General features: G+C 44.0%; 1 protein-coding gene across 1 annotated transcript in view; it reads left to right on the plus strand.

The window, feature by feature from the left end:
• The first annotated feature begins 1370 nt into the window (after positions 1-1370).
• LOC146989352 (NACHT, LRR and PYD domains-containing protein 12-like) overlaps positions 1371-21437 on the plus strand; it is a 28435-nt gene continuing 8368 nt past the window's right edge. The window contains exons 1-6 of the mRNA XM_085772997.1: positions 1371-1466; positions 2711-4071; positions 5965-6081; positions 11726-12009; positions 12793-14587; positions 14686-14859. Of these exons, the coding sequence (XP_085629123.1) occupies positions 1371-1466; positions 2711-4071; positions 5965-6081; positions 11726-12009; positions 12793-14587; positions 14686-14859 (3827 nt within the window). The remainder of the gene's footprint in view (positions 1467-2710; positions 4072-5964; positions 6082-11725; positions 12010-12792; positions 14588-14685; positions 14860-21437) is intronic.

The following is a 21437-nucleotide window of genomic DNA, read 5'->3' on the forward strand; positions in this document are numbered from 1 at the left end:
TGCTGTTGCTTATCCACTTTGACAAATGGAATCCTCCCTTATGACAGACTGTGGTGAGGTTTGAGATCAGCTTCACTGCTTCCTGTTCTGTGGGCACAGATTTTAAACAGTCATCCACATAAAAGTTTTCCATGATTGTGTTTGTTACCTCAGGGGGAAAGCTGCTTGCGTTGTCCTGTGCGGTCTTTCTGAGTGCAAAGTTGGCAACGCTGGGTGAAGAGACAGCCCCAAATAAGTGAACAGTCATTCGAAATTCTTTAGGTGCATCATCTATGTTTCCTTGCGGCCACCATAAAAATCGCAGGAAGTCTGTATCACTTTCCATTACCTTGACCTGATGGAACATGGCTTGTATATCTGACATCATTGCTACTGGTTCCTGTCGAAAGCGTGCCAGCACTCCTATCAGTGTGTTTGTCAGATTGGGGCCTTGGAGTAGTTCAGAGTTGAGGAATGTTCCCTGGAATGATGCACCACAATCAAAAACGACCCTAATTGTTTTCTTTTTTGGGTGATATACCCCATGGTGAGGTATATACCAAACTTTCCCATCAGTTCTGTTCACTTGTGCTGGGGGAACAATTTCAGCATAGCCTTTTTGAATGACATCACCAAGGAACTCGGCATACTCCCTTTGATAGTTTGGATCTCTTTTGAACTTTCTTTTTAGACTCAAAAGGCGTTGCTCTGCAATCACATGATTGTTAGGCATTATGATGTTATTCACTTTGAAAGGTAAGTTTATGCAATAATGACCCTCCTTGACCTTAACTGATTCATTAGCAATGTTCAGGAACCTTTTGTCTTCCACTGACATTTCATTTTTTTTCATCATAGACCTTCTCATTGAAATCAGTGTTGTATTGACTCACCAGAAGTTCCTGCAGGTCAACCAAGGAGATCCTATTGGCAGTCACTGTGGCCTTGTCCACACCTTTACCACTGCCTCCTCCCAGTGGGCCGTTAATCACCCATCCTATCAGGGTTCTTACAGCGTAGGGCCCGCTTCCTTGTGAGTTGATCACCTGCCAGGGTTCCATCACATTTGCTGCATTCATGCCAATGAGCAGGTCAATATCAGAGTCTATTTTTGGTAACTGAAGGTCACTGAGGTAAGACCATTCCTTTAAGTCCTCTTGTGTGGGAATGTTGTCCTTTGTTGAAACATGAAAACATGGCGGCGCGACCGACGTTTGCGGCGGCCTCTGCAGATACCGGCGAGAGAGTTTTTTCAGTGCAACAACAGGTAGCCTTGCCCCTGCCCTGCAAATCAGCTGGGCAAAAGTACTTTTACCACCGCGCGGTTCTTATGGACATTAGAAAACGCTGCGGGGACAAAAGACCGAGTGATCTGAACAGGCTGATCAAGAATGGATTGCTACGCCGAGACTGCACAGGGAGATGCCCAGAATCAGCTGGAGCCCCAGCGGAGAGGAAGCACCACCGTAGACGCTGTGACAGGACACGTAAGCGGGGGAAGAGAGCGGGTGTCAACGCAAGGCTAAGGACTGATCCCAGCAGACCAGCCATTCCCTCGGTCCTGTTAGCAAACGTTCGCTCCCTACACAGCAAGATGGAGGATATCGCTCTTTGGAGATTACTGCAGCGGGGTGTCAGAGACTGTTGCGTATACATTTTCACGGAGACGTAGTTGATGGATAAAATACCTGACTCTGGAATTGAGCTATCGGGGCTGACACTCCACCGAGCTGACAGAGTGACATCATCATCAGGTAAACAGCGCGGAGGAGGCTTGGCTGTTTATATAAACAACTCATGGTGCTCTGACGCTAGTCTGCTGTCCAAGACCTGCTCTCCTGATGTAGAGCAACTGGTTGTCAAATGCAGACCTTTTTATTTACCACGTGAACTGACAGCAGTAATCATCATTGCAGTGTATGTCCCCCCCAGTGCAGATGTTAAAAAGGCAATGGAAGAACTTTACTACACAATCAGTCAGTTACAGACTGTGCACCCCCATGCCTTTTATATCATAGCTGGGGACTTCAATAAGGCCAAACTGAAGTCCGTCTTACCTCACTTCCACCAGCATGTGACATGTGCAACAAGAGGGGAAAAGATATTGGACCACTTGTATACAAACCTGAAGAATGCATACACTGCGGCCCCACTACCCCATATTGGCAGCTCTGACCACTTAACCATCCTGCTGAAACCTGCATACAGACCAAAGGTGAGACAAGAGCCACCGACAGTGAGGGAAATCAGAGTGTGGCCACAGGAGGCCATTTCAGCTCTACAAGGCTGCTTTGAGTGCACTCAATGGAGCATCTTCAAGGATGCTGCCACATCCAGGGATTGTATAGACCTGGAGGAATACAGTACGGTGTTGGGGTTCATACAGAAGTGCACTGACGATGTGACTGTGAAGAAAACTGTCAAGGTACGTTCCACCAACAAGCCATGGCTAACGGGGGAGGTTCGTTCCCTGTTGCGGCTCCGTGATGCTGCATTTCGATCTGGAGACAGCAATGCATACAGCAGAGCAAGGAACAACTTGAAAAAAGGAATCAGCGAGGCAAAGAGATCTTTTGGGAAAAAACTATCTTCTCAGTTCACTGACACCAAAGATACAAGACGCTTATGGCAGGGGTTCCAGGCAGCCACGGGTTACAAGCCAGCAGCACAGGTACTAAACAATGATCCATCTCTCCCAGATAACCTCAATAAAAAATTTTCCCGGTTTGAGGTGAAGGACAACAGAACAGCACCTGTGCAGGAACTGCCTTCCACTAACCAGGTACTGCAACTGACTGCAGACAGCATCAAGAGGGTGTTTACCAACATAAACCCACGCAAGGCTACTGGTCCTGATTACATCCCAGGCTGTGTGTTGAAAGGCTGTGCTGAGCAGCTGAAGGATGTCTTTATAGACATATTTAACATCTCCCTCAGCCAAGCCAGAGTTCCCACCTGCTTAAAAAGCGCCATTATAACACCTCTGCCCAAGAAACCAAATCCATCCTCCATGAGTGACTATCGCCCAGTGGCCTTGACCCCTATAGCCATGAAATGTTTTGAGCGGCTTGTGTTGCATCACATCAAATCACAGCTACCGACTTCTCTGGACCCCATGCAATTTGCCTACAGAGCTAACCGGTCCACAGAGAATGCTGTCTCCACCCTGCTCCACCTCACACTGTCACACCTGGAGAATAAGAACATCTATGCCAGGATCTTGTTCATCGATTTTAGCTCAGCGTTCAACACCATCTTGCCACAACAGCTTATTGAAAAGCTGTTGCTGCTGGGTGTGGATCCAGGAATGTGCAAGTGGATCTTGGACTTTCTGACAGGAAGGCGGCAGGCAGTCAGAGTTGGCAGAACAACATCAAAAACAATAGTAGTGAATACTGGTTCACCACAAGGGTGCGTTCTGAGCCCTTTATTGTTCACCCTGCTGACTCATGATTGTGCTGCCACTTTCAATAACAACCACATCATTAAGTTCGCAGATGACACTACTGTCATTGGACTCATTACCAATGGTGATGAGTCGGCGTACAGGAAGGAGGTGGAGCAGTTGGTAGCCTGGTGCTCGGAACACAACCTTGCCCTAAATGTCGCCAAAACAAAGGAGATGGTGATAGATTTCAGGAGGGCTGGGCACCAGCACCATCTCCCTCTGAACATCAACAACTCTGAGGTGGAGAGGGTGCACGACACCAAGTTCCTGGGGGTCCTTCTGACTGACGAGCTAACCTCTAGAGTCAACACCACAGCTGTCATTAAGAAGGCCCAACAACGACTTCACTCTCTCCGACGACTGAAAAAGGTCGACCTTCCTGTACCTGCCCTGACCATGTTTTACAGAGGCACCATCGAGACTGTTCTCACATACTGCATCACATCCTGGTTTGGCAGTAGCACAGCAGAAGAGAGGCACAACCTAAATAGGGTAGTGAGAACAGCAGAGAAAATCATTGGTGTGCCACTGCCACATCTGCCGGACATCCACAGAGTCCGTTGTGTGCGCAGAGCAGAGGACATCTTAAAGGACCCCACACATCCCTCTCACAGCATGTTCACAATCTTGCAGTCAGGAAGAAGGTACAGAAGCATCAAAGCAAGAACCACTCGCCTGTTGAACAGCTTCTTCCCCACAGTGATCAGACTCCTTAACAAAAGAGTGTTTATCTAATGATAACTTTTATTCTCTTTTATTTATGATCATTCATTTTATATGTTGTTTTTAATTATACATGTTTTACTTATTTATTGTTGAAATGAATGCACTGATCTTGACCTCGAACGGTGGATGTGTGAAACATAATTTCGTTTTTATGTGACGCATAAGAATGACAAATAAAACCTATCTATCTATCTATCTTGTTACTGGCATAGACCTCTGAGTGTAGACTTCAGGTAAGGGAATGAAGTTGTTACCTTTGAGTTCACTCACCTCGAGTCCTGACAACAATGTACTCCTGATAGGTCTTTCCTGTGACATTGTTCTCAGCAACACAGTTGTTGGTTTTCCTGCTAAGCCCAACATATGAGCCAGCCTTTCCGTGCAGAATGTTGCTGAACTGCCTGGATTGAGAAGAGCATAGGTGTGAGTGACCTTGTTGTTTTTAACAGACTTTACTTGAACAGGTAAAATTGACAATGCACAGTTAGAGTTACCGGCCCCATTATGCCCACAAACATTGGATGACACCTCCTTGATGCGCAGTGATTCTGTCGTCCTGGAGTCTTCACCTTTGACCTGAAAGTTGATGTGAAGCACACTGGGATGCGTTCGGTTGCAGATTTTGCATGACAGCCATCCTTTGCAGTCTTTGCTTATGTGACCTTTACACAAACAACCAAAGCAGAGTCCTTTTTCTTTTAAAAAGTTCAACTTTTCCCTGTGTGATTTCCTCTGGAAATAAGAGCAGTGTTTGAGGCTGTGGGCACCTTCACAGCTGAGACATGGGGATTCGACATTACTGTTCAAGTTTGAAGTCCCTGGGGTGCTTAATGTTGCCACATTAGTTGCATAATTAAGCTTGGGCCTAAAAATGGACTTGCTTGTAATGGGCCGTTTACTTCTATTTGCAACCGTCTCCTGTATATCACCAAATATTGGGTTAGACCATATCTTTGCTTGTCTCTCAATAAACTGTACAAGATCTATAAATGTTATCTTGTTGTTGCCCTCCAGGATTTCCTGAGCTTTAGCTCGCCACTTGTCTCGCAGCTTAAAGGGTAACTTCATGACAATGGCCTTTAAGGTGGAGGCAACATTCAGTTCATTCATGTAATCCATCTTTGCCATGGCGTTACAACAACCTTTCAGAAACAGGACATACTCATTCAAGGCCTTTGGATCTTCAGGCTTTATAGCAGGCCAGTTAAGAGCCTTTTCAATGTAAGCAGTGGAGAGTTTGTACTCGTTGCCATAATGTTCATGCAACAAGCGCTTGGCTCTGAGGTAACCCTGCTCTCCATCCATGTGCTGACAGCTTCTTACTAGGTCTCTGGCTTGGCCCTTTGTATATTGTTCAAGGTAAAACTATCTGTCCTGTCCATTATCTGTTTTCTTCTCGATGTTGTGTTCAAATGAAGCCATAAATGATCTAAACTGCAAGAGGTCACCATCAAAAATGGTGACAGTTTTAGGTGACAATGTAGATAATTGTTGCTGTTTGAGAAGCATGGATGTAATTTCATTTTGTCTATTTAATATTGCAAGTAGATTATTAGAAGCTACATGTTCCTGCAGTAACCTGTACCGCTCTTGCTCCTGTTCTGACAATGTAGCACCTACCATTTCTGCTTGGGTACTTGCAATAACATTGCTGGGTGCTAGCTGTCTGTATTCTGTACTGAGCTCAGTTCTGCCTGAGTGCTCCAGAGGTTTCACCTCTGGTTGTGAAGCTGCTTTACCTCTCAGTGTTGCATGCTCAGCTGGCCGAGACTGTGTACGCTGTGCTCCTTGTGCTGTCTCTTGAGCTTCAGGGAGCAGCCAACGACCTGTGTGGTCTCCCTGCAGATCTCCATGGCTCCTAGGTACCTGAAACAAAGGAATAGATATGTGGTGCGCTGCGTCCTTGGGACGGACCACTCTTTCCTCAGGTAAGTGAGCCACTGGCTGCAGCGTATCCATGTCAGCGAACTCCAATCTCCTCTCCTCAAAATATGCCTCCATGCCATCAGCTGGGGTAGAAGCCACCTATTCCTCACCACCAGTCAACACTGCAAGTTTGGCATTTACAGCTGACAACTCAGCTTCAAAGTCCGGTCTTCTCTTTTCCTAACTAGATATTCTTCCTCTTCTTCTAGGCCATGCCTTTCTTCTATACAAGCAGCTTTGGCCAAAAGTGCTGCCTTCTCGGCCTGTGCCACCAGACGGGCTGAAGCTGAACTTGCCACTGAGCTTTTAGACGACCTCCGACTTAATGAGGAAATGCTGTCCTTAGGGCCTATTTCCTCTTCTCTCTCAGGTGGAGGTGGAATAACACAGGACTTAATCCACTCATTAGACTTGGACTTAAACTCATCAATAGTAGCTCTCTTGGGCTCAAACCACTGCTCTGTGTCCTGTACACGTTCTTCCTCTGTCAAAAGGTTTTGGTATTGCATGTGCAATTCTTTAAATTCCTCTTCCATTTCTGTATATGTCTGCAAATTTTCCTTTACAGCTTCCAAATTTGCTGGATTAGACATAAACACAGTCAATTTGTTCATTTTGCGAGTCATGGAAGCAATTTTATTCTTTCTGGCATTTTTTGCTTCCTTTCTCTTCTTCTCTAATTCAGACATTTTCTCTTTCTCTTCAGAGTCAACAGGTAACACATCAGGTGAGTCAGTGGCCTTGCCCTCCTCCATTTTGAAACTGAAAAACTGGAGCCCTTTAACAAACTGAAATGTCTTTTTCTTTCAAGAATACAACTCCAGATTCCTCAGATCGATTTAGACCTGAAACATTTAACAGGACTGTGTTCAAGGTGTCAAAATAAACATACCGATTAATCCGATTTGGCTTGGATTCACTCTGGGCCTTCAGCAAGTGACACCTGCATTTCACCTTTGTTCCTTTGTTCCATCCTTTTGTTCCTGTTCATCCATTGCAGGCAAGTTTTTGACTTTTGTAGAAGCAATTTTAATTACTCCTTTTGGTGGCTGGTCCGGACTTAAGCTTGACACATGCAGTTGGTTGAAAGATGAAAGATGACTATGAGAAAAAGTTCCAGTTGGTCCCTTTTTGACCATTTATTGTAAATACAGAGTGCTTTAGATTGATCAACATAACATAACATAAGAACTGGGATTAGAGCAGGATTGCAGGCCTCAGCACGGTCAAAAACTTGTTGCCTTTCCCAACCACGCCTGGATGCAGTGCTGCTTGGTTTTAAGGCCTCCTGCTCCTCTGGCTCCACCCTCCTCACAGGTGCCCACCAGATGGGGCTAGACACACCCAGTCACACACCCAGTCACACACACTCTCACTCACATAATGACAAAACACAAGTTAATCAACAAAAACTCATATTGGCTCCTACAAACCCGTTCATCACACATTCTGGATCTCTGTTATGGCAATATTGAGAATGCATATAAGGCAATATGCAGACCTCCGATTGGTAAATCAGACCACAACGTCATCCACTTATTGCCGAGGTACAGACAACGGGTAAAAACGGAGCATCCCGTCATAAAAACAATCCACGTCTGGGACAGAGAAAGTGAGGACAAGCTAAGGTGCTGCTTTGAAACAACAAATTGGGATGTATTTTTTGACTCATGCAGTGACCCCCATGAGCTGACAGACAACATCAGCTCATACATACAGTTCTGTGAGGAATCTGCAATTAACACCAAGCAAGTAAAAATATTCCCTAACAACAAGCAATGGTTGTCCAGAGACCTCAAACAATGCCTTAATGACAAAAAGGTGGCATTTCTCAGGGGTGACACAGAGGGAGTCAAGGATAAAAAATGGGAGCTCAGGGCCAAGATACAGAAAGCAAAAATTGATTTTAAGGACAAAGTGGAGAACAGTTTCTGTACAGGTAACCCCAGGCAAGCATGGGAGGGACTTAACTCATTGAGTGCCATTGACGTCTATGGACGTCAATCAAAATCCAACGCTTGAGTGCCATTGACGTCCATAGACGTCAAATGCAGTTTTCTGCGGCTGGTAAATGGGGACGCTCTCGCGCTCACTGTGAGTAATTTTGGGGCTTCTGGGATGTGTAGAACGAAGGAGACTGTAGATCAGAGCAAGAAGTGAAGAAGAAGGAGAAGACGAGCGCGATCGGTACAGAGATAAAAAAGTCGGGAAAAGTTTCTATTTCTAGAGAAAAACGATGGGCAGAGCCTGGAACAGGTGTAACGTGGAGCTGGAGGAAAGCTTAGCCACGGATGCTATCAGCATAGCTCCAGCATGAAGTGATCAGAGGAGGCAGGAAAGGTAAACTCATCTAGATGATCAGCACCGAAATGCCGAAGCGGAGGCGGATCGCAGAGTCAGTTTCACCAGTTGCTGTCTAACCGACGTGACGACGAACCGAGAGATCAGCGCGGTGAGTCGCTGCCGCGGCCGCGTCCAGCAGAGAGGCTGAAGACGCCACGACGTCTCCCTCCCTACTTCAGAGACGAGGGGAAGCAGCAGGAGGAGAAGGAGGGGGGGAGAGGAGAGGGAGTGGAGGGGGAGGGGGAGGGGGAGGGGGGCGTAGGAGAGGCAGCAACTGCTCGTACTTGTTGTATTTTAGTTGTTGTTGTTGTTTTGTTTTTTGTTTAGTCTTTTTTTTTTTTTTGGGAGGGGGGGGGTGAAAAAAACATGTGAAATGAAATTTTCAGATGTCTTACATATTTTTGAAGCCAAAATTAAAACGGATAAATCACTATTTTTCTTGAGAGACTCTCTTTCACAAAAATGCATTTTTCTCAGCTTTCTAGAAAAAAAGTGGTCTTTTTGGTGCAACCAGGCTCTATTCAACTTAAGATAAATCAAGAATGGAACAAGGTGCAAACAAATGGTTTTTTCCCTAGTTATATAGAGAGTCTCCTCTTTCCTTTGAGCTGTTTGGTGTTTTCAGAGTCATAGTACAAAATACTCTCTGGGTCTTGACATATTACTCAAAATGCCCCAAAACGCTGGCACCTGGCACTGACCATTTTATAAAAGGTCTGGCACTCAATGAGTTAATAAAATGATGGGAAGAAGGCCCAAAATACTGGAGGACTCAGCCATGGACATTTCCTTTGCAAATGATCTCAACCAGTTTTATGGGAGATTTGACACCTTAGACAGTAAGAGTAAGAGTGATGCCATCTGCACCAATATTCCAAGCAATCCCACAATCCAACTGTCCGAGGAGGAGGTTGGCACCTGTCTTTCTCGGATTATACCCCACAAAGCACCAGGCCCTGATGGCCTACGTGGAAAGGTACTGAAAACATGTGCTGCTCAGCTCACATCAGTTTTAACGAGACTATTTCAATTTTTATTAGTTACTTGTACCATGCCCACTACCTGGAAGGCATCAACGATTAGACCAGTACCCAAAACTACAGGGTCTAAGGAACTAAACAACTTCCACCCCATAGCTTTAACCTCTGCACTGGCCAAGTGCATGGAGAGGGTTGTTTGCAATCATCTTTCCTCATCCATACGACTACAACTGGACCCATTACAGTTCACTTATAAAGCGGGACTGAGGATGCCACGCTCTCCATGGTTAACATGGTTACCAATCACCTTCAAAAGGCAAATACCTATGCACGGATTTTATTTGTTGATTTTACCGCAGCTTTTAACACAATGCAAGTAAATGTACTTTTGCAACGACTCCTGGACCTAGGGCTGAATGGGGGTCTTGTGCACTGAATCACAGATTTTTTAACTGACCGTCCACAATGTGTCAAAGGGGTGCTCTCTGATGAGATTGTTTTGAACACCGGGGCCCCGCAGGGCTGCGTTTGGTCCCCTTTACTCTTTTCTGTGTATACTAATGAAATGACACTGGGCCTGCATAACAGCAAGTATAGACTATTTAAATATGCCGATGATATGGCTCTAGTGGGACTTTTCAACAAAAATTATGATGTTTCAGACTATTTTGCACAGGTCTCTAAGTTCCATCAGTGGTGTGTGTCCAGCTCATTGCTAATTAACATAGGCAAAACAAAGGAGCTGATTTTAAATTATGCAGACTCGCTCCCTCTGATACTATGTGACCAGACTGTGGAAATTGTTAACTGTTTTAAGTACTTAGGATCACTCATAGATGACAAATTGAGATTTACTGATAATACTGACTTCATCCACAAAAAGGCTAGTCAGAGAATGTTTTTAATCAGGAAATTGAGGGGGTTCGGGGTCAGGATGGACATTCTGGAAAGGGTGTATGTCAGCCTGGTAGAAAGCATTTTATCACCGTCTGGTACGGGCACTTGACCCAAGTAAACAAAAATAAACTTAATAGGCTTATCAATACGGCTGGGAAGATAGTTGGCCGTCAACAAAGACCACTAGACAGCCTCTATAACACCGCTGTACAAAGGAAAGCCCTGTCAATAATTAGAGATGAGACTCACCCCCTACACAGTGAATTTGAACAACTTCCCTCAGGGCGGTGCTATAGAGTTCCTCTAGCAAAGAAAAAGATCTACAAGGGCTCCTTTATCCCCAATGCCATCTGCATAATAAACAAGACACAGTAAAGAGGATTTTATTTTATTTTTATTTTTACTATCTGTATGTGATGTGACCTCTGTTGACTTTGTTTTGTCTCATGTAAGCCTTGCTGGCAAGCGTTTGTGCTCTGACTGTTCTGTCTATAAGTGAGACCAAAGATGAATTTCCTGCCTTGGCGGGACAATAAAGTTTTTCTAATTCTAAATTGTGGCCGGGCCGAGTGTGGAAAGAGAAAAAATCTGGAGTTTTTCTGGGCTTTCTCTCACTCTAACTGATGATGTCACACACTCTGACACGAACATTCCATGCAATACACAACCATTATAATCTCATAATTTCTCCAAAAATGATCATGGTCATTGATCAGGGATTGATCAAAAACTATATGACCTATCAAAACTTGGAGTAATACGACAATACACAAGACTTGTGTCTACTGTTTAGATTAGATTAGATTAGATTAGATTAGATTAGATTATACTTTATTATCAGATCACTCTGAAATTTTGTTTAAAGTTTAAATGGAGTCTCTAGGTGAAAGTATGCCTGAGCAGTAGACGTTTGTTAAACTCCAATGATTGGTCTTTTTGGCTCTTGCCCAGGCACTGGGAGCACTGGTCCCTGCAGCTATTTCAAAGCTGTTGGGACCAGTGCCCGGTGCGATGGCCCGTGGCCCTAATTACAGACAACTAGCTACAGAACTTTATAGTGTAACATTATATCTCCCTGTTTTCTATTTCTTTTACAAGGCAATGAACTTCTGTGGTGTTCACAACGGGTTCACACAGGCTCAAAGAGGGAAAACACTGAGTTCAGGGGAATCAGCTGGTGGCTCTGCCTCAGCTGTGTGATACCATTATGAGAGGCAACCAGAGATTCAGACTGGTTTGAATCCATCTGACCATCTGTTTGCCTTTTGGAGGGGTTCATCTCTTCTCCTTACCCCTGTAAACTGCAAAAATGGGCGCACGATAACTACAGAAATTTGAAATGAATCCAAAAACAGTCATACAGTAAGTCAGAATTCAGTCATACAGTGTAAACCCAGTTTCAAACTGTTTGTCATTCCTCTTTCAGGGAAAAGACGGAGACACTCCCAGAGATCCTTTTGAAGACTTTGGAGGATTTGGGAGATGATGATTTTTATAAATTCAGGTGGTACCTGTGGCAGAAAGGAGTCCTAGAAGACCTCCCATCAATCCCAAAAAGTCGACTGGAGAAAGCAAACAGGGAAGACACAGTGGATCTACTGGTCCAGACCTACTGTATAAACACTGTGAAAGTCACCAAAACAGTCCTGGAGAAGATTAATCAGAATGATCTGCTGCGAAATTTCACAGGGCCCATCTCAGAACCCAAACGTAAGTTTGATCAGAAATGTGAAGTTATAAGGACATTGTAGAGTGGTCAGTCAAAACCAGGTGGATGAGGACAGTTTCATCATCCAAAATAGCTTCTTTGGTCTTGTCAGCAGAGTGGGGAGTCTCTGTAGGGAGTCTTAAATGTCACATGTGGGTGGTGGCAGTCTTACAGCCTCACTGAGCCAAAACCAACCAAACTTTGACCTCCAAGGCTGAAACATGAGGCCAACAGTGAAGTGTCAATGTTGCAGTTCCTCTCCTGGCAGGTTGTTGAAGCATCTTGGAGAACTTGCCACAGTTCTTCTGTGGACTGAGGCTGTGTCAGTGTCTTCTGTCTCTCCATGTAATCAGAGACTGACTAATGTTGAGATCAGGACTCTGTGGTGGGGCTGTAGCATCTGTTGCAGGACTCACTGTTCTTGTTAATTGAAATCATTATTTTTGACACTGGCGGTAAATTTGGGGTCATTGTTATGCTGCGGAATAAATTTGGGACCGGTCAGAGGCCTTTTGGATGGTAATGCATGATGGATAAGAATCTAAACATTTACATAGTCAAAACAGAAATGAGAAACGTGTTAAGAAGTGATACAATACATGAAAATATGTGAGAGGTTCACAATGGTGCTAACATGGAGAGGAATTGATCTCTTTGAAATGTTACTTTTATAAAACGTTCTAAATGAACAGAGAACAGAGCAGGTGTTTCCATGATTCATGTTTTCTATGCAATAACTACAATAATAACTTCTCATTGACGTCATTGGTCCTTTATTCTTACAGAGATTCTCATTGGCTGCCAATGTAAACTCAAATCCAACCTGAAGGAGAAGTTCCAGTGTGTGTTTGAGGGCATCGCTAAAGCCGGACACCAAACCCTTCTGAACCAGATCTACACAGAGCTCTACATCACACAGGGAGGGACTGGAGAGGTCAATGATGAACATGAGGTCAGACAGATTGAAACAGCATCCAGGAAACCAGACAGACCAGAAACAACCATCAGACAAGAAGACATCTTTAAAGCCCCACCTGGAAGAGACAGACCAATCAGAAGAGTGATGACAAAGGGAGTGGCTGGCATTGGGAAAACAGTCTTAACACAGAAGTTCACCCTGGACTGGGCTGAAGACAAAACCAACCAGGACATACACTTCACATTTCCCTTCACCTTCAGACAGCTGAATGTGTTGAAAGAGAAAAAGTTCAGCTTGGTGGAACTTGTTCATCACTTCTTCTCTGAAACCAAAGAAGCAGGAATCTGCAGGTTTGATCAGTTCCAGGTCGTCTTCATCTTCGACGGTCTGGACGAGTGTCGACTTCCTCTGGACTTCCACAACACTGAGGAGCTGACTGATGTGACAGAGTCCACCTCAGTCAACGTGCTGCTGACCAACCTCATCAGGGGGAAACTGCTTCCCTCTGCTCGCCTCTGGATAACCACACGACCTGCAGCGGCCAATCAGATCCCTCCTCAGTGTGTTGACATGGTGACAGAGGTCAGAGGGTTCACTGACCCACAGAAGGAGGACTACTTCAGGAAGAGGTTCAGAGATGAGCAGCAGGCCAGAGAGATCATCTCCCACATCAAGACCTCACGAAGCCTCCACATCATGTGCCACATCCCAGTCTTCTGCTGGATCACTGCTACAGTTCTGGAGAAGCTGTTGAAGACCAGAGAGGGAGGAGAGCTGCCCAAGACCCTGACTGAGATGTACATCCACTTCCTGGTGGTTCATCTAAAACTGAAGAAGGTCAAGTATGATGAAGGAGCTGAGACAGATCCACACTGGAGTCCAGAGAGCAGGAAGATGATTGAGACTCTGGGAAAACTGGCTTTTGAGCAGCTGCAGAAAGGAAACCTGATCTTCTATGAATCCGACCTGACAGAGTGTGGCATCGATATCAGAGCAGCCTCAGTGTACTCAGGAGTGTTCACACAGATCTTTAAAGAGGAGAGCGGCCTGTACCAGGACAAGGTGTTCTGCTTCGTCCATCTGACTGTTCAGGAGTTTCTGGCTGCTCTTCATGTCCATCTGACCTTCATCAACTCTGGACTCAACCTGATGTCAGGAAAGAAATTAACCTTTAAACTTTTTAAACTGTTCGGAGACAAATCATCACATTTCTACCAGAGTGCTGTGGACGAGGCCTTAAAGAGTCCAAATGGACACCTGGACTTGTTCCTCCGCTTCCTCCTGGGTCTTTCACTGACAACCAATCAGAATCTCCTACGTGGTCTGATGACACAGACAGGAAGTGACTCACAGTCCAATCAGAAAACAGTCCAGTACATCAAGAAGAAGATCAGTAAGAATCTATCTGCAGAGAAAAGCATCAACCTGTTCCACTGTCTGAATGAACTGAATGATCGTTCTCTAGTGGAGGAGATCCAACGGTACCTGAGATCAGGACATCTCTCCACAGATAAACTGTCTCCTGGTCAATGGTCAGCTCTGGTCTTCATCTTACTGTCATCAGAAGAAGATCTGGACGAGTTTGACCTGAAGAAATACTCTGCTTCAGAAGAGACTCTTCTGAGGCTGCTGCCAGTGGTCAAAGCTTCAAATAAAGCTCTGTATGTGCACATATATCCATATACATTTACTGCATCTTCTTCTTTAGTCACAACAAAAATATTAGTTGTTTACTTTTGTTTTCCTGATTCCTCTTCAGATTGAGTAGCTGTAACCTCTCACAGAAAAGCTGTGAATCTCTGTCCTCAGTCCTCAGCTCCCAGTCCTCTAGTCTGAGACACCTGGACCTGAATACCAACAACCTGCAGGACTCAGGAGTGAAGCTGCTGTCTGGTGGACTGGAGACTCCACACTGCAGACTGGAGACTCTCAGGTGAGGATACAGATGTTTTTTAGACAGCTCTAACACCCTTCTGTAAGTTGTTGGTGATGATGCTCAACATCTGTTGAGATGTTCAGCGGCCTGTTGAGATTCTCAACATCTCTGTTCACATGATTTTGTAAAATTGGGAGTTTATTATATTTTCTATCTCTAGTCTGTCAGGATGTCTGGTCACAGAGGAAGGCTGTGCTTCTCTGGCCTCAGCTCTGAGCTCCAACCCCTCCCATCTGAGAGAGCTGGACCTGAATAACAACAACCTGCAGGACTCAGGAGTGAAGCTGCTGTCTGGTGGACTGGAGAGTCCACACTGTAGACTGGAGACTCTCAGGTGAGGATACAGGTGTTTGTTAGACAGCTTTAACACCCTCTGTAAGGGTTGGTGATGATGCTCAACATCTGTTGAGATGTTCAGCGGTCTGTTGACATTCTCAACATCTCTTTTCACATGATTTTGTAAAATTGGGAATTCATTATATTTTCTATCGCTAGTCTGTCAGGATGTCAGGTCACAGAGAAAGGCTGTGCTTCTCTGACCTCAGCTCTGAGCTCCAACCCCTCCCATCTGAGAGAGCTGGACCTGAGCTACAATAATCCAGGAGACTCAGGAGTGAAGCTGCTGTCTGGTGGACTGGAGAGTCCACACTGTAGACTGGAGACTCTCAGGTGAGGATACAGGTGTTTGTTAGGTAGCTTTAACACCCTTCTGTAAGTTGTTGGTGATGATGCTCAACATCTGTTGAGATGTTCAGTGGTCTGTTGAGATTCTCAACATCTCTTTTCACATGATTTTGTAAAATTGGGAGTTCATTATATTTTCTATCTCTAGTCTGTCAGGATGTCAGGTCACAGAGAAAGGCTGTGCTTCTCTGGCCTCAGCTCTGAGCTCCAACCCCTCCCATCTGAGAGAGCTGGACCTGAGCTACAATAATCCAGGAGACTCAGGAGTGAAGCTGCTGTCTGGTGGACTGGAGAGTCCACACTGTAGACTGGAGACTCTCAGGTGAGGATACAGGTGTTTTTTTTTGATCAAGGTATTTTTATTTAGTTTTACAAGTTATAGTTTACAATTTAACATAAGTACAACAGAACACACAGGGAGAAAAAAAAAACAAACAAACCGTAAATCCCATCCACCCCCCACAAATACCAGACATACAGAGTTCACAGTATGAGATACATAGTTCAGTATACAGAACTCATATAGCCAGATAACAAAAAACAAACAAACAACATATACAACAAAAAATAAATACAATAATAAAGATGACTGAGGGCAACAACAGAGGTTTACAGTGCTATATTGTCTGCTTCCATATCTTCAACAAACATTAAGAAAGGCTGCCATATGTTATAAAATTTTCTAGTAGACCCCCTGATTGTGTATCTGATCTTCTCCAACTTGATATGGTACATGATTTCCCTAACCCAATGGCTGTATGTTGGAGGTGCTGGGTCTTTCCATTTCAATAATATTAGTCTCCTAGCTAGGAGAGAGCAGAAAGCCACCATTATTCTTTGCCACATCTCTAGATGGGAGTCTATCTGAGTTACACCAAAAAGTGCAATGAATGGAGATGGTGCAAGCCTTTTTGCAAAGATCTTAGAAAAGGTCTCAAAGATGGGCTGCCAGAAAGCGCAAAGCTTTGGACATGTCCAGAACATGTGTAGGAGAGTGGCTGGATCTCGCCCGCATCTATCACAAGTGGGGTCTATATCAGCATTGATCTTAGAGAGTTTTACTTTAGACCAGTGCAGACGATGTACAATTTTAAACTGAATGACAGCATGTCTAAGACAGATGGAAGATGAAAAAATTCCCTGTATTATTTTGTGCCAAGTGTCGTCTGTGATTTGCTCATTTAAATCTGTCTCCCATTTATTTTTGAGGAGGTCCAAAGGCATCAAGTTATGAGAATATAGTATTTCATATATTGTGCTAATAGTTCGTTTTCTGACTAGTTTACAATCAAAAATTGAATCCAACAGGCCAGTTGGAGGACGTAAGGGAGAACATATAAAGTTTGAGAATACAAAATTCCGAAGTTGCAGATATCGATAAAAATGTGATTTGGGAATGTGATATTTTTGTACCAACTGTTCAAAGGAGGCAAAGCTGCCGTCAATATACAGATCAGACAGTGATACCATACCTCTTCTGGACCACATATCAAAGACCCCATCTATTAATGATGGGACAAACATATGATTCAGTGTAATTGGGGCAGCCTGAGAAAGATCTGTAAGTGCAAAGGATCTTCTGAATTGGTTCCAAATCTTGATTGAGTGCAAAACAACAGGGTTGGAGGTAAAGTTAGAAATGGGCTGTGTAAATGGCAACTTAGAACACAGTAAGGCTTTTAAAGAAGTGGAATTTACAGATGCCCCCTCCAGACTTAGCCATTCAGTGTCAGTGTTATCATTATCGTTATCCATCCAATATAACAGTACTCGAATGTTAACCGCCCAATAGTAATACAAGAAATTAGAGAGTGCCATTCCTCCCATTGAGCGAGGTCTCTGAAGTACACTTCTTTTTATCCGGGGCGGTTTTTTGTTCCAAATGAAACTTGATATCTGATTATTCAATTTCGTAAAAAAAGATTTAGTTAAAAAGATGGGAAGGCACTGGAATATATATAAAAACTTGGGCAGTATATTCATTTTTACTGTATTAATTCTTCCACCCAGAGAGAGAGGCAGGGGATCCCATCGTTCGATATCCTGATTTAAGTTTGATAACAGGGGCTGATAGTTAGCAGCATAAAGATCTTTATGTTTATCTGTAATCCATATGCCGAGGTATTTGAATTTTTTGAAGCTAATTTTAAAGGGGAGTGAATTTAAGGATGTCTCATCATTACTAGTGCCAACAGGCATCAGCTCACTTTTTTGAACATTGACCCTGTAGCCGGATAGTTTGCCAAATTCTTTTAGTAAGACCATTAGCTTAGGAAGACTCAAAAGGGGTTGTGATATATATAGTAGCATGTCGTCCGCGTAAAGCGAGACTTTGTGCTCCTCCCCAGCTCGGTGAATTCCTCTGATATCAGTATTTTGCCTCAGAGCTAAAGCTAGTGGTTCCATTGCAACCGCAAAAAGAAGCGGTGACATGGGGCATCCCTGTCTTGTACCACGTTTAAGCTCGAAGAAACGGGACAAATTATTATTAGTACGAACAGCAGCCATTGGAGAAGTATATAAAAGTCTGATCCATGATATGAATTTATTGCCAAATCCAAACCTCTGCAGTGTGCTGAAAAGATAGCCCCACTCCACCCGGTCGAACGCCTTTTCAGCGTCAAGTGAGAGGACGACCTCTGGCACACCAGGTGGAGAGGGGCTATAAAGGATGTTAAAAAGGCGTCTGACATTGAAAAAAGAGTAACGGTTCTTAATAAAGCCTGTTTGGTCAGGTGATATAATGGAAGGCAGAACCCCTTCTAGTCGGCGTGCCAGAACCTTGGCAAGGATTTTTGCATCCGTGTTAAGGAGAGAGATTGGGCGGAATGAATTGCACTCTAGAGGGTTTTTTCCTTTTTTGAGAATTACAGAGATTACTGCTTGGCGCATGGTCAGAGGTAGGGTCTTAAGTGAAAGTGATTCTTCAAAAACTGACATTAGTAAAGGGGCAAGTTGGTCTGAGAATTTTTTGAAGAAATCTGTCGGATATCCGTCCGGCCCTGGGGACTTGCCGCTTTGCATAGATCTGATTGCAGATATTATTTCCAGGGCCGAGAAGTCTTTCTCCAATGAATCAGCTATGTTTGGGTCTACGGATGGAACATGTAGGGATCTTAAAAAATCCTCCAACACTGAGGGTGCAGTTTGACATTCTGATGTGTATAATACTTGATAGAAATTTTGAAAACAGGAGTTAATTTTGAGGCTATCTGTACACTTTGAACCTTGTTCATCATTGATTGCAGGTATAGTCTGATTGGCAGTTCTTTGTCGTAACTGATGTGCGAGAATACGTCCAATTTTTTCCCCATGTTCATAGCATCCGTGTCTAGATTTGGAGAGAAGATATTCCGCCTGTTGCGTTGATAGGATGTCAAATTCGGTCTGCAAAGACAGACGTTTTTTCACTATGTCAGGAGATGGTTGATGGCTATATAACATATCTAGTTTCAGGATTTGATCCATTAGTTCTTTAAGGCGCACTGTATTTGTTTTCTTCTTATTTGCGCAATAAGAAATGATTTGGCCTCGTAAATAAGCTTTTAAAGATTCCCATATAGTTGAATATGACATTCCTGGCGTTTGATTAGTGTCAAGAAAAAATTGTATTTCAGATGAAATAAAGTTGGTAAAAGACTCTTCTGATAAGAGAAGAGGATTGAGTCTCCAAGGGCGGTAACTATTTTGTGTGTTAGGAATGCTGATTTTCGTGGTTAGCCGACCATGATCTGAAATGACTATGGCATCATAATCACTTAGTTACAGAAGATAGAAGTCTTTTATCCAGGAAAAAAGTATCTATGCCAGAATAGCTCTTATGCACTGGGGAGAAAAAGGAGTACGCTCTAGCAGTGGGATTACGAAATCGCCATACATCCACTACACCATATGTTTTAAGAAAAAGTTGGATTGTGTGTGCTGATTTAGACAAGGACGTCGTTTTGGAGGAACTGCGATCTAAGGTAGGGGAAAGTACACAATTGATATCGCCACCAAGGATAAGATGGTGTGATGTCATGTTTGGTAGACGAGAAAAAAAATTTGAAAAGAATTCTGGATTGTCCCAGTTTGGCGCATAAATATTGGCCAGGATGACCGGAAATGAAAAAAGTTGCCCTGTCACAACAGGATGACCGGAAATGAAAAAAGTTGCCCTGTCACAATAATGTAGCGCCCTGCAGAATCAGAATCGACATTAGCCATTGTAAATGGTATATTTTTATCAATGAGGATGGCTGCCCCCCTAGTCTTTGTGTGGAAATTAGAATGATAAACTTGTCCTGACCATCCTCTTTTTATTCGGAACAGGTCCGTTGTGCGCAAATGCGTCTCCTGAAGAAACGCAATATCGGTCTTAAGTTGTTTTAAGTGTGTAAATACCTTTTTCCTCTTAATTGGATGGTTAAGTGACTTCACGTTCCAACTCACAATAGGACAAAGCTCACAAAGTTCACTGATGAGAGTCCAACCAGCCCTCTAGTAGAATTAGGATCAGTCATAACCTACTGAGTAAGATATTTAGTGCACTTGAAATTTACATCTGGCTGAGCAAATAGAAAGTAAGAAAGACATACATAAAATAAATCCAAGAAATAAACAAGTCTGGTATAATCCCACCCTCCCCCACCCCACCTAGTGCCTAGAGAAACAAGGCAAACATGGTACCCCTCAAGAACAAATCCACACATATGTGTTTGTGTTGGGGAACTCTATAGAGCCAACTGTTCAGGCTCCCATCGAACGCTTCATGAAAACCAGTTCAGCGCATTGTTATTGTAGTACTACAACATCTGCTATGTGTTCAAGTAAGAGAAAATAAAAAATAAAAATAAAAATAAATAATTTAAACCCCACATCTCTTATGGAATCAATAGTTTAAAGGTGTTAAAATTAAACACTGGATTAGCCATCAAATAAAATTAAAACAATTACATTTTGTAATCAACAGAAATATATTCAGTCAGACAAATCCTGTCACTATAAGGCAACCTTTAAGTTGTAAGAAAAACAAAATCAAAGAACTATTAGGCTACAGTAAGCCTATGAATAAAGGTAATCAGCATTGACAAAGAAAGGAGAGAGAGAAGGGGTCTCTTGGTCCAGTCATTTTACATTTGTTTTCCACTTTGAACCTTGACAGCAGAAGCTGGTGAAACTTAACAGTCTAACAACAGTGACATTAGTCCACTGGGTGCAGCCAGTTTAGCTGCCTTTCCACGGACGAAAACAAATAAAGTATTGTCAGAATAGCTGAAAACACGAAAACAGTCTCACTCACGCTCCTCGGCGGGGATGATGTGGTTCCTCACGTAGGTCATCGCTTTTTCTGCGTCGGTGAATTCCTTTTCTTCCCCGTTGTGTGTGACACGGAGACGGGCTGGGAACAGTATGCCAAACCGGACGTTCTGGCGGTTGTGGAGCAGCTTTCTGACCTCGGTGAACGCAGCTCTGGCTTTGGCGACTCTTGTAGTATAATCCGGGAAGATAGCAACTGACTCTCCGTTGTACCGAAGTGGAGCACGGGTGCGCGCCCGGTTCAGTACCTCAACACAGTCCTGGAAATAGTGAAGTTTGGCTACTATCGCTCGTGGTTTCCCGCCGGGTTTTCTTGGAGCCAGGCTTCTGTGTGAGCGGTCAATGAGCACATCCTTGTCCAGCTGCAGCGCCTCTCGTAGCAGCTTTGAGACCGATGTCGTGAAGCTTGATCCAGGCGTCTCAGGCAGCCCCAGTATTCTGATGTTACACCGCCGCGCTCTTCCCTCCATGTCCTCGCATTTGTCTCGGAGCTCCGCCACCTCCGTCTTCAGGGTGTTCACCGTGGTCTGCAAAGTCACCACCTCGTCTGACCATGCTGACAATCCGGTCTCCATGTCTCGGACTGTGGTTTT

Source organism: Trachurus japonicus, chromosome 3, assembly GCF_045865225.1.
Source record: "Trachurus japonicus isolate A0001 chromosome 3, Traja_1.0".
Lineage (NCBI taxonomy): Eukaryota > Metazoa > Chordata > Actinopteri > Carangiformes > Carangidae > Trachurus > Trachurus japonicus.